The 14279-nt window shown below is 37.8% G+C and overlaps 1 protein-coding gene across 2 annotated transcripts in view; it reads left to right on the forward strand.

Annotated features, from left to right (window-relative positions):
• MALT1 (MALT1 paracaspase) overlaps window positions 1–14279 on the forward strand; it is a 53329-nt gene that overhangs the window by 34134 nt on the left and 4916 nt on the right. For both annotated transcript variants that reach the window (XM_070420375.1, XM_070420376.1), the window contains 5 exons: window positions 3686–3889; window positions 9121–9298; window positions 10047–10121; window positions 10914–11041; window positions 12756–12905. In XM_070420375.1, coding sequence (XP_070276476.1) covers window positions 3686–3889; window positions 9121–9298; window positions 10047–10121; window positions 10914–11041; window positions 12756–12905 — 735 coding nt within the window. The remainder of the gene's footprint in view (window positions 1–3685; window positions 3890–9120; window positions 9299–10046; window positions 10122–10913; window positions 11042–12755; window positions 12906–14279) is intronic.

The raw sequence follows: 14279 nt of genomic DNA on the forward strand, positions 1-14279 counted from the left end.
TCTTGCTATAGGGTATAAAATACAGAGGAGAATCACCATGCCTGCTAGGATCCTTGCTTGTACCTGTAGGTGGGTAGTGACACGGTCCATTGAGTTGGAGAATATAGATTCAAAAGCAAGCTTCAGAGGACAGATGACTGTCAGTTGGGACCTAACCAGTTTGAGGTATTTGTGTCACATCTAGGTGACAGTATACAGCAGGCAATTGTATACATGGATCTGGAATTCTATGGAGAGGCCAGGATTGGAGATATAGATATGAGTGTCATTAGCATAGATATGGAAGTTAAAACCAAGGCTTCAGGCCACAGAGAAAAGAGCACAAAACAGGCTGACCTTTTGGGAGGGGCATGCCGTGTTTTTTAACAATCATAATCAGTTGCCACTGATATATCATAAAAATTCAGATTTCTAGGTTCTTATGAAAAGTGGTAGCTGTCAGTTGTGTCTAAATAGTGGCTGCCCTTTTCAAGAGGCATGCGCTCCCGTTTTACTGTTGTGAGCTTTTGGTCTACTTCACTCTCTCCTTCTCCTCCTTCCCCATGTGGTGTTACCATGTAGCTGATTTCTTTGCATGGATCCCCAAACTGAAAGCTGCCAGACTTCTTCACGTTGAGACTCAGAACTAGCGGAGTGTCACACCACATTATATGGTTCAAAGTGAATCACAGGGTAGCCCAGATTTGGGGTTAGAGGCTGGTGACTGGAGTGGGAGTGACTACACTATGTGAGAGCAAGGACACTGTGTCTCATTGGGGGCCGTCTTTTACTGAAGTTGGAAAGGCAGGCATGAGCTAGAATATGAATGGCTTTGTTTGCCAGATAAGGATTTTTTGCTATATTTTGTAGGACACAGAGAATAAAAGATTTTACTCATAAGACCAACAAGGACTGTATATTCAACCAGTCAGATTTGATCTTAATACTCAATTTTTGACAGATGATCAAAGATTTTCTTTAACAAATATTTACATAGCACTAAATATGTGCCAGACCCTTTTCCAGGTACTTATGAATATTAATCCATTTTAGATAAAATGAGTAACACACCAGTAGATTATTAGACATAGAATTAATGATATTACACTGTACCAATTTTTAAAGAACACATTGCATTGAGCTTTGGAAAATGTCTAGGATCATGTAGTTAAATACATTTCTGAAGTGGTTTTATTCTATTGCTTAATCAACTTGGATTTGTGTTTCCTTTTTCCAGTAAGTGGTTTGTGTTCAAGAAATTGTGGGTGGCTCTTACAGTAAATGTTTTTCTATAGAAAGTTTCTTCCATTTATATTATCACCTGAAAAACATCATAAATTGCTTATATGGTTGTTATTTTGAAGTTTTCTTTCATTCCTCACTCTTATCTTCTCAACTTCAAATTTTACTGTTTCATCCTTTATCATATTTCTAAACTCTGGCTTTTCCTTTCCTTCCTACAACTAATTTACTGAAATGTGTTTGTCATCTCTCATTTCGACCACTGCCGTCTGCTTCTCTATTCTAAATCTTCTCCAGTTCGCCTGTCATTCAGGAACTGTTTTACAAGTAGATTGAACAAGGTAAGATTTATTTACTCATCATTTTTATTACCATTTATTTCAAGAAAATGCTCAAAGACATTTTAGAAGCTAACTATTAAAAATTATCACGAGGGAACATATTTTGAAGTGTTATGGTCAATTATGAATACATGTATTTCAAAGTACATAGTTCTTAGATTATTAAACTTTTCCACTTAGTACTATACCAAGTGTTCTTGCAATCAGATAGCAAAACCAATGAAATAAGTATTGATATTAACAGAAACAGCCTATCATTCATAGTTTGACAACTGTTTTTTCCCCCAAAGACTCCAGTGGTTTTTTTCCTTTTACATACCTTCTAGTTGTTTTCTGCCAATAAAACCTATTTTAGGATAGACTTTAAAATTAAATTATCATAATATTCCACCAAAAAACCCACTATGATTTACAAACACTTTATACCTGAATATCTTTCGGAACCTCATGATTTGGGCCATGATGGTGTAAGCCAGAGACAACACATCTCTTCTTTCTTAGAAGTAGATTGTACTGAGCCCTTCTCTGCATTGAACTTGGGTCAGAGTTCTGACAGGGCTGTTTGGACTCACCAGCAAATGCACTGAAAATGTTCTTTCTATGGATTAGCCGGCTAATAGTCTTACCATATAGTGATTACCTTGGTCTGGTTTATTTAAGAAGAAACTTTTTAAAAAGGAAATACAATGATGTTAAGTTTTATACAAATAATCAGCAATGTGATTATTTGTGCTTATTCATAAGAGTAGTATTCATAGCCATTTCTAAATAAACTACTTAGCAGCACTTTGTGACAGAGGTTGGTCACCTAGTCCTGGCCTGTGTCAGAGGAGGTGGCCTGCAGTCCTGCCCAGTGTGGCTCTTCAGCCAGGTGGCAGGTGCTGCCCGATGCTCTTGTGACTCCATCTCCCTGCTCCCTCTGTCTCCTTCACAGATTCACACTGTAACATCCTCAGCAAAAACATTGTAACAGGTTCCTACAGTCATAGCATGGTCTCAAGTATTTAATTTTTAATCTGACCCAAACTAACAAAGGTACAGTTTTGAAGACCTCTTAAGCACTAAGCTGTTTTTGGATAAGCTATACACCTGATTAAGCTAGCTGATAGTTTTTTAAGGCATTGGTGGAGATCTTTTTGTCCCTTAAAAACAGAAAAATTCTTTGTATAAGAATACAACTTTGAACAAAGTCTCAGTGCACTAAGGTCAGAAAATAAACTGTTAAGGCATTTGTACAGTCCGGCCGGTGTGGCTCAGGGGTTGAGAGTAGACCCATGAATCAGGAGATCACAGTTCGATTCCCTGTCAGGACACATACCTGGGTTGCAGGCTCAATCCCTGGTAGGGGGTGTGGCAGGGGCAGTCAATCCATGATTCTCTCTCATCATCGATGTTTCTCTCTCTCTCTCTCTCTCTCTCTCTCTCTCTCTCTCTCTCTTTTGCCCTCTCCCTTCCTCTCTCTGAAATAAAAAATATATATTTAAAAACAAAACACATATTCTTACAAAAGTCTTCGCATATCCCTAACGTAACTGCATCTCACCCAAATGGGAAAAAAAAAATTTAAGGCCAAGAAAAGACAATATGTCACCTAAAAAAATACAGATGCAGTAATTGTTAAGCTGCTGCTTTTCTGTCCTCTTTGGTATTTCTCCTTACTTGCTCTGTTTCAAATTCTTCCTGTTCCTCTTTTTTTTTTTTTTCTTTTTTCTTTAGTTTAGCATCTTCCATTGTCAGCAAAACAGAACCTAATTTGATGGGAACCCAATTTCAAACATACCTTCTTAAAATTTGCTCTAAAAGCCTAGTTGAATTATAATAATATTCTTGTTGTACTTCAATAAAAGTATACTTTTATATTAGTTATCAGTATATTTCATATGCAGCTAATAAATATCTTTTGCCTGGTTCTCAAAACTCTCAATAAGTTTAATTTCAGTTGTTTGATTTATTAGCCTTTGTGGTCCTCAGTATGTTGGTCTGCTGCATAAAGTGATCATCCTAAGATGAAATTAAATAATAAGGAACTCCTATTTGTAAAGCGTACTTTTTATTATAATGATACCATTTCCATGGGTCTTATTTTAATTCTTATATCCTTCTTTAAATCCCTTTTTTAACAGCTAAGGACAAGGTTGCCCTTTTGATAGGAAACATGAATTACTGGGAGCACCCCAAGCTTAAAGCTCCTTTGGTGGATGTGTATGAATTGACCAATTTGTTAAGACAGCTGGATTTCAAAGTTGTTTCACTGTTGGATCTGACTGAATATGAGATGCGCAACGCTGTGGATGAATTTTTACTACTTTTAGACAAAGGAGTGTATGGTAAGATATTTATAATCTTCATTTTAATAATTATCCACTATTTTTTCATTGAACAAGTTAGATTAAGAGTTAAAAATCAGAGAAAGATGCAATAAATACACTGTTGAATTGAAAAGTTTTATTGTAAAAGGTAATAGATTTGGTCTTTATGCTATAGTTCCATATGAATAACTAATTAGCTTAGTGTCTTTACTTTCATGTTTTTTGTTTTGTCAAAACAATATTGTTCTTATTAGAATTCTTACCAATTTTAGGTAATTTTGCTTTTAATTGATGTCATCAATACAAATGACAGATTGTATACTCATATATGTGGGTCCATAGTGCTAATGGTGGTGGTAGAGGGTCTTCTAATGAGAGCACTGTGCTAGGTATGCTGCTCTTTAACTCAACTGAGACAAAAATAAATATCTGTAACTAGCTATATTCTTGGAAATCATATTCCCAAGAAATAAAATTCTCTAAAGATCTAATTTATAGGATTATATTTCTAACCACATTAAATTTTTTGTCATTTATAAAGATATATATGTTGTCCTTTAGTCCTTGAGTAATGGGATAGGTAATTAAAATAATAAGCAGTACTAGATATGGAATTTTTAAAGTACAATGATTTGATTTAGTTCATTTTACATAAAAACCTTAATCTCCTGCAATATAATTTGGATGTAGACTTTTATACAAATGCTTACACTTTTTATAAGTTATTTTGGGACAGGCAAAAGGTATTTTGTTGAAAGTGCCTTCATTTCAGCGATTACAGAGCTGGGCATATGGCAATGAAATAACGGGCCACGCTTAGCTTTGGAGGCTAAACTTTTACTCCACATTGCTTCTGTTCCCAAGACAACCCTTTTAGAGCCAGGCGTGTTAGTGATACAGTGGGAGTGAAACCCCAGCTTTCTGCATGGCAGTCTCTAAGTAAGATCAGTTGTAGAAATGTTACCATTCCCACTGGAAATCAGAGCCTTTACAAAAGGTTTCCAGATCTACCTCTGTCCTGATTGGTTCGCATTGTTAATTTAATACATTCATTATGTTTGTACTGAGTTCCTATTATATCCATAGCCCAGATTAGGAGCATGCTAGGTATTGAGGGACATCCAGAAAATAAGGAACATGATCTACTCTCAAATTGTAAGTCCCTTAATGTAGTGAGAAAAAAATGCTGTATATGGAGTCCAAACACCTACCAGCTGTATTATGTTAAACAAATCACGTAATCTTTTTAAATTTAATTTTTTTTATCTTATAGGGAGATAAATCATTTAAAGATTATTATATGGATTAAAATGGGATTGTGTATATGAAGGTGCTTTGAAAACCATTAAGATGTTATAAGATCAATGTCTTTATTGTGATCACTTTTTGTCAGAGAAATTAAATAGACATAGAACTGTAAAATGTCCGTAAAGCTAGTAAGTGTTTAGAGTGAGCGTGCCGCAAGAGGGTCAAGTGTGTGAGAAGAGCAGAAACCAGGTGACAACTGGCTGAGGATTCGGAACTTATGTCAACATAACTCTGAGGATTGGTTAGATATGGGTAGACAGACAGGAGAGAGGGTGCCTTGAGCAGGGAAATGGAGGTAAAAAAAAAAAATAAGCATACCTTTCTCTAGAAGCAGTAAAGAGACTGATAGGGAATAGTCATATTTTGAATACTTGATAGAGAAGTATAAATTTTATTCTGTTAAAGTGTACAGTTTAGTGGTTTTTAGTATGTTCACAAAGTTTTACATCAATCACCTAATTCCAGAACATTTTCATCACCCCAAAAAGAAGCCCCATATCCATTAGCAGTCACTCTCCATTCCTCCTTATCTCAAGCCCCTGGCAACAACAAATCTACTTGCTGACTCTAGGGATTTGCCTATTTGAGGCATTTCATAGAAATGGAATCATTCCATATGTGGCCTTTTGTATCTGGCTTCTTCCACTTAGCATGTTTTTAGGGTCCATCCATGTTGTAGCATTATCTTTATGGCTGGGCAATCTTTCATTATATGGCTAGACCACATTTTGTTTATCCATCAGAAGATGGACCTTCAGGGTGTTTCCCTTTTTGGATATTATGAATAATACTGTGGTGAACATTCATATACACATTCTTGTGGGCATGTTTTCAGTTCTCTTGGCTAGGTAACTTGGAGTGGCATTGCTAAGTCATAGGATAACTCTGTTTAACTTTCTGAGGAACTGCCTAACTCTTTCCAACTTGCCTGCACTATTGTATATTCTTGCCGGAAATAAATGAGTTTTCCAGTTCCTCTACATCCTTGCCAACACTTGTTATTGCCAGTCTTTTTTATTATAACTATCCTAAGAAGTGCAAAGTGGTACCTTTATTCTGTTTTGAATCTCCCTAATGGCTAATGATGTTGGGCATCGCTTCATGTGCTTATTTGCCGTTTGTATATTCTCTTTGGAGATATGTTTATTCAAATCCTTTGCCCATTTTTTACTTGGGTATTTGTCCTTTTAATTGTTGAAAGTAAGAGCCCTTTATGTATTCTGGATACAAGCTGTACTTGTAGATACATGATTTGCAGATACTTTCTCCTATTCTCTAGGTCAGTGGTCAGCAAACCGCGGCTCTCGAGCCACATGCGGCTCTTTGGCCCCTTGAGTGTGGCTCTTCCACAAAATACAAAGTGCGATTGAAACTTCGTGGCCCATGCGCAGAAGTCGGTATTTTGTGGAAGAGCCACACTCAAGGAGCCAAAGAGCTGCATGTGGCTCGTGAGCCGTAGTTTGTCGAACCGCAGTTTGCCGACCGCTGCTCTAGGTTGTCTTTTCACTTGCTTGATCTTCATTGCTTAGTGAATGAAACCCACTTCCTTTGTCATAATTTTTAAAATGCTCCCTATCTGTGTGCTCTTACTTTCATGTATGATTATTTAATTCCTTGCCAAAATAGTATTCTTCCTGTTAGCTGTCATTCAGGTCCAAGCCCTGTTTGCTGCTGTTCTCCCTACCTGCACTATACCTCTTTCCCTCTGCCTTTCCAGATTGTACTCTTTCTCCCAAGTTCATGTGTTTACTACCCCTCACACTTACATTCCTCTCTGTGCTTCACTCATATCATACAGGGCCTCCCTGATCGCATAATTTATGGTAATAATTATGTGCTAATTTCCTTTGTTGTTTAACTAACAACATGAGCTTGCCTGACTGAGTTGCAAGAACTTCGGGGACAAGAACTTAGTCTTCCTTTTCTTTTTCATTTCCTGCAGTACCTACGTGATTATATTCAGGGAACACATGAGATCTAAATTAAACCCATACAGAATTAATGTGTTGTCTGTTTTGTCATATGAAAGAACCATTTTCGTTATTTTAATGAGTTTAAGGAGAAGACCTGGATCCTGTGTGTGTGTGTGTGTGTGTGTGTGTGTGTGTGTGTTCAAAGCCACATTCTCTGCTGGAGTTGGGCCTGTAACCACTATATTGGTATTTTTGTTGTTCCCTATCTAAAGGCCTTTTTACTATTAACTTTAGAATACTATATAAAGAAGTCTCATTCCAGAATCTAAGAGAACAAAATTAGTGGATTCTAGAGATTGCATGCTTAAGGGATATATGTCTTCACAAGTACTTCTCTCAAATATTTTTATAAGGCAGCCCATCCTGATATTTTTGTTGTGTCTTTTTTTACAGCTAAAACAAACTTCTTTTCAAGAAAATCTTTCGAGTTGTTGGGTGCAGTTTTCATAGTATCATTTCTCAGTAAAGAAATAATGGCTCATCTATTGATTTCTGAAACTAACCCAAATTTTAGATTTTACTTCAAGAGACTCTAGATGAAAAATTAATGATATTTATATATCATAACATAAAAGAAGTAATAATTCGTGAAATCAGATTTCCCTGCTCTTCTTAGAAAAAGTTGTTCATATTATCGAACCCTTACTAATTGTATTGAAATGCCTGAAATGAAATAAGCCAGTCAGAGAAAGATAAATATCACATGATCTCACTCATTTGTGGAATATAATAAACAACATAAACTGATGAACAAAAACAGATTGAGAGTCAGAGAAGCATCGATCAGACCATCAAACCTCAGAGGGAAGGTAGGGGAGGGTTGAGGTAAGGGGGAGAGATCAACCAAAGGACTTGTATGCATGCATATAAGCCTAACCAATGGACACAGACACCAGGGGGGTGAGGGCATGAGTGGGGGGTGGGGGAATGGGGGGATAAGGTCACATATGTAATACCTTCATCAATAAAGAAAAAAGAAAAGAAAAATAAATAAATAAATAAATAAATAAAACATGCTTCAAGACAGCATGTTGATGTTGGTTTAAAATACAGTACTAAGCCCTAGCCGGTTTGGCTCAGTGGATAGACCGTCGGCCTGCGGACTGAAAGGTCCCAGGTTCGATTCCGGTCAAGGGCATGTACCTCGGTTGCAGGCATATCCCAGGTAGGGGGTGTGCAGGAGGAAACTGATCGATGTTCTCTCTCATTGATGTTTCTAATTCTCTATCCCTCTCCCTTTCTCGCCGTAAAAAATCAATAAAAATATATTTAACAAATAAAATAAAATACAGTACTAAACTTCTATTGCTCGTCCCCAGCTCACACCACTCATTCACACGACTTTGCAACTGTCCCCATGCGAAGCACATTCTCACTTGGAGATTCCTCCACCTGATCCCTAGAATGTGCTGCCCCTAATATTTAGCTTGTCCACCATGTGCTGTAGGTCACTGCTCACATGTCTCCATATTAGGGAGGCCTTCACTGACTACCCAAAATAGAACAGATAAATAGGAGTGTGCCCCCAACCCACCTCCTTTTCACCTGCCCTGCTTTATAGTTCTCCATGGAACATGTTTTTTCTCCATCTGTCATACGTGTATTTATTTGTTTGCATTCTCAAGATTGCCACTTCATGAAAGCAGGGTTTTTTGTCTCTGTTAGTAATCCTGAAGCCCGGACAGTGGCTGGCACAGAATCTTCCCTTTAAATACTGATCTGCTAAATGAATGAAAGAATTGAATAAACCAATTGTATGAATGGGCAAAAAACACAGTACTAAAATGAAGGCTGTTGCCAAAATAATTTTCAATGCGCATTTAGTTAACATTAACTGTATTTATAACTGGGAAACTCTTAAGTTTGCATTAACTTGAAGAAAATAAAAGTTATACTTTTTAAAGAGCGCTGCATACATGTTCAGAGCACGATTTAGAATTAACTTTTGCCCCTTTTGCCCCTCTTCAGGATTGTTATACTATGCTGGACATGGTTATGAAAACTTTGGGAACAGCTTTATGGTTCCTATTGATGCTCCAAATCCATATAGGTCTGAAAACTGTCTGTGTGTGCAAAACATACTGAAATTGATGCAAGAAAAAGAAACGGGGCTCAATGTGTTCCTGTTGGACATGTGTAGGAAAAGGTAAGCTGTCTCATCTTTATTCAACAAAGCTTGTTGGAGTTAAACAACAACCTTGGCAAATTACATCTATGGCAAACCTGCAAGTGCTAAGAACCCCTTAAGTTTGTAAAGTGTAGAGTATAGATCGAGGCTGATTAAGAAGAAAACTAGAGGAAACTATATTTTCTCTGTGTGTATTTAATTATTTTAACTTTTTCCTATTTGCTGTAGGACAAAAGTAAAGAACTGAAGGGTCTGGATATTTACTCATTCTACGAATGGTGCAGCTGCTCAGACGCCTCTAAGGCCACTGCAGTTATTCCTCTGGAATCTCATAGAAACAGCACCCCTAGTGCTGGGCGCTGCTCACTCTAGCCAGTCCTGGTCTTGCAGATCCAGAGAGTTTAGCTGAACCAGATCCCATCTGTCCGCCCATGTTACTAAGGGAGGGAGCTAATGATGATGCCTCTCAGAGTCGCACGTTTTTGCTTGCTGAGCATTGCCAGCCAAAATCCAATGCCAGAGTTCAAATGTAACTCCAGTGTAAATACTGACAAGAGAAAAGATGTCTCAACAGTGTAGGTGCCCTGGGTTAGTTTTGGTAGATATGTAGGTGATTGGATAAAGGAATTTTGAATCTATAATTTTTAATTATGTATAGTAGAATAGTGTTATATTTTTATTACATTGTTACTTGTGCTCTTTTTAAAAATGCTGTTTAACTTTTTACCTTTGTATTTGGCCTTCTCCCCTCCTACCTTTTAAATAGAAATGACTACGATGATACCATTCCAATCTTGGATGCATTGAAAGTCACTGCCAACATTGTGTTTGGATATGCCACGTAAGAAACATTTTTGTTTATATTTAAGATTCCTTTATTCTTTGTTATTTTTTTATTGTAGAATAGAAGCCTAGAAATATCCATAGACATATAGGAATTAATTTCCTCCTCAATATTTTTAACATTTTAAAAAGTACTTTTATTGATTTTTAGAGAGAGAGGAAGAGAGAGGGACAGAGAGAAACATCAATGTGAGAGTGAAACATCTGTCTCCTGCCTCCTGCACACGCCTTATTGGGGTTCAAGCCTGCAACCTAGGCATGTGCCCTGACAAGAAATCAAATTGGCAACACTTTGGTGCACTGGACAACACCCAACCAACTGAGCCACACTGGCCAGGGCTCCTTGATATTTTTTTAAATATATTTTATTGATTTTTTACAGAGAGGAAGAGAAAGGGATAGAGAGTTAGAAACATCATTGAGAGAGAAACATTAATCAGCTACCTCCTTCACACCCCTACTGGGGATGTGCCCGCAACCAAGATACATGCCCTTAACCAGAATCAAACCTGGGACCTTTCATTCCTCAGGCCGACACTCTATCCACTCAGCCAAACTGGTTAGGTCTCCTTGATATTTTTTATAGCAATTTTAAATAACTTACTTTAGCACTTCATATCTTGGCACCTTTCTTTTTACTAAGCACCAAAGCATTTAGTTCCTGTGTAGAGGTTAACTCTTTAGTTAGGATATCATGCAAGAGGCAGGGAAGCAATTGAGGCTCATCAGTATTTACCCCACATGGCAAGTGTTTGCTTTGAAAACATTTTTTATTTTTGCTGTTTTTAAGGTGTCAAGGAGCAGAAGCTTTTGAAATCCAGCATTCTGGATTGGCAAATGGAATCTTCATGAAATTTTTAAAAGACAGATTATTGGAAGACAAGAAAATTACTGTGTTACTGGATGAAGTTGCAGAAGGTAAAATAAAAAGAAAGCTACTCAGGGTTTTCTATGTGGTAATTATTTTATTCCTATTGTGCAGGTTTGAAATTAATACTTATTTTATAAAATAATTTTTATTGTCATGCTCAGCAACACTCCTATTTAATTCCTTCCTTCTCTCTTGACTTAGCCACATGCCACCTGTGCAGCGCTACTTGAACTACAAGGCTGACCCCAGACATGATGAGAAATGAATAAAAATTGATCCTCACAGCTCTTTACCTTGTTTCTATGCCTAGTGCCTCATGCTGCCAAGTTTATTTGTTTGCAAAAGAATTATTCAACCAGCATCCTCTCAGCATCAGACAGATGAAACTTTACAGAAATTTTGAGGCCCTAGTGGAAAAAAACTGGGTTCATTTTTTTTCTTGATGAACTTAGTGGTTTTAAATTTTTGCTTTAGCACATTAAGCGCAAAGCCTGTTTTGTCTTCCTTTCCGTTTCAGTCACCGGTGACTGACATGGCGCTTAACGTGTTAAGGACGTGATCCTAGAGATCTAACACCAGGTCTTTCATTTCCTTCCACTCCCTTCCCTGTCAGCCCAGTACATGCTGTGCTTGGGCAGGTGTTAAATAGGTAGTGTTACATCAGTAGATTGACATGTATTTTTTGAAATATCATTTTATAAGCCGTATCAACAAGAAGGCAATTCTTTTGCAAACTAGTTACTGGAGTTTCCTGTTCCAAAGATGGCAGTTTGAATATAAAGTGTCTGAATGCTTCACTAACAGCTGTTAGTCACATTTGTTTATTGTCGTGTTTTTCTCAGTGCAGACCTGTTAGCTGGGTCACTTGACTTAACCACTTTCCCATTCAACATAGACAGCTGGGGCTCAGACCTCCTTCAACCAAACAAGTTCTGCTTTTATCTGTTTTACATATTGAGCTTCTATTTAAGCTCTTATTTGAAGAAAAGTTGCTGCTGCTGAAAAAAAAAAGCCTTTGAAAGTATGTCAGTTATTTTCAAACAGATCTATGAAGGTGCTTCAGAAACTTTAAAATGGTTTATTCTGATTTTGTATTTTAAATATAATTTAACTATTTTAAAAACTTAATAAAAAGCATCAGTTCACCCATAGATGATATATACCAAGCATATATATGGCATAACATTTGTGTTAAGTTCAGAATCTAAAACTTGGACACACACTGCTTACCAACACCTCCACCTGAGTAGAAACGTGCGTGGGAGGATGCACAGTACCTGGGGTAATGGCCGGCGGGCAGTGGCGGTGCCTTAACCCTGCTGGTGGTTTTAACGCATAATTTCCTTTGTTAAAAATAAATCTGTGGTAAAGACAGGATATCTTAACTTTCTCATAGATGTGTAGTCATGTTTACTAACTAAATCTATTTCTCAGCCGAGTATTGTTCAGTGAAGAAATATACTTTTCAGCTCTTTGTGAATTTCAAGGCTTAGAATATTGCTAGTAAGGGTGCATTATTAGAATTATAGGAGATAAAAGCTAGAGAGGGGCCTTTAGAAGCGAGCCGGTTCAGTAATTTTATGTTTGCTCCCTGTCACACCCTAGCCATGCCTGACACACTTAGGTGCTTAGTAAATATTGGTTGAGCATAAATGCTATTGAGAACATAATCTAATGTATGGGAGAGTTCTTGACCTAAGTATTTAAAAGGTAATGGAAGGATTATGTTCTAAAAAATAATATTTACTTCTTATCTTTTAGATATGGGTAAATGCCATCTCACCAAAGGCAAACAGGCTCTAGAGATTCGAAGTAGCTTGTCTGAAAAGAGAGCACTGACTGATCCAATACAAGGAACCGCGTACTCTGCAGAGTCTCTGGTGCGGAACCTCCAGTGGGCCAAGGCACACGGTACAGCAAAGGCTGCTTTTTGTGAGCTCTTTCTAAAATGTGCTTATATTAAATCATAAAGTTTTTTCTCCTAATTATACAGCTTTCCTCCCATTTAAAAAAAAGGTATTGATTTTTAAAGAGAGAGGAAAGGGGAGAGAGAGAAACATCAAAACATTTATCAGCCCTACCTGGTTTGGCTCTGACCTGGGTAGAGCGTCGGCCTGCGGACTGAAGGGTCCCGGGTTTGATTCCAGTCAAGGGCACATGCCCAGGTTGCAGGCTTGATCCCCAGTAGGGGGTGTGCAGGAGGCAGCCAATCAGTGATTCTCTCTCATCATTGATGTTTCTATCTTTCTTTCCCTCTCCCTCTCTAAAATCAACAAAAATATATTTAAAAAATTTTTTTGATCAGCTGCCCCCTAAACACCCTCTACCAGGGATCAAGCCTGCAACCCAGGCATGTGCCCTGACCAGGAATCAAGCCAGCAACCTTTTGGCGAAACAAAACTAACTGAGCTGCACCAGGCAGGGCCCTCCCAATTTTGCAGTGAAAATAATTTAGCCAATTGGACAAATATAAAACTGAACAAATGTTTTGGTTGCAGATATTACATTGATTTATTTGGTGTTGGAAATAGTATAGTATTTAATTCACTATTTTCACCATTGGCAAAATTAGAATATAATCATCTATATATATAAAAGCCTAAGCGACCGAACAACTGAACGACCAAAAGACCAGTCGACCAGTTGCTATGGCACGCACTGACCACCAGGGGGCAGACGCTCAATGCAGGAGCTGCCCCCTGGTGGTCAGTGCGCTCCCACAGCCAACCTCCCACGGCCAGCCAACCTCCCATGGTCCTTCCCCCCAGCCGACCAGCCCCAATCGGCCCCAATTGCCGGCCAGGCCAAAGGACCCCACCCATGCATGAATTCGTGCACTGGGCGTCTAGTTTAAAAAATAATTTTCAATTTACCTCATGTGCCATCTCTTAGATTGTCTTATATGTGAACTGTTGTGTTCTGTTTCAAAATTCAGACAAGTCTGGGTTCTGATCCTATCTCTACCACTTAATAAACATGTTATCTATAAAATGGGTAGAAGAAATAGTACTTACTGGATAGGGCTGTTGATATTGAATGAGATCACACATGTAACAAGACACACATGGTGGTCTGCAAATACTATCTGCCCATAAATATCATTGAGCATTTTGTCTTTGACACTTGAATGAGTAAGTGGATTGGTGATGAAGAGAAAAGGAAGGTGAGGTAGCATTCATATCTGCAACTTAATTACCTTTGGTAATTCTTTGTGATTTTGTGAAAAAGTAAGTTTAAATTATTGACTGAAATAAAGATTTTGGGATTTTCTATGTCCACATATCT

Source organism: Myotis yumanensis, unplaced genomic scaffold (assembly GCF_028538775.1).
Source record: "Myotis yumanensis isolate MYYU_CA2020_CCGP unplaced genomic scaffold, mMyoYum1.0.hap1 SCAF_7, whole genome shotgun sequence".
NCBI lineage: Eukaryota > Metazoa > Chordata > Mammalia > Chiroptera > Vespertilionidae > Myotis > Myotis yumanensis.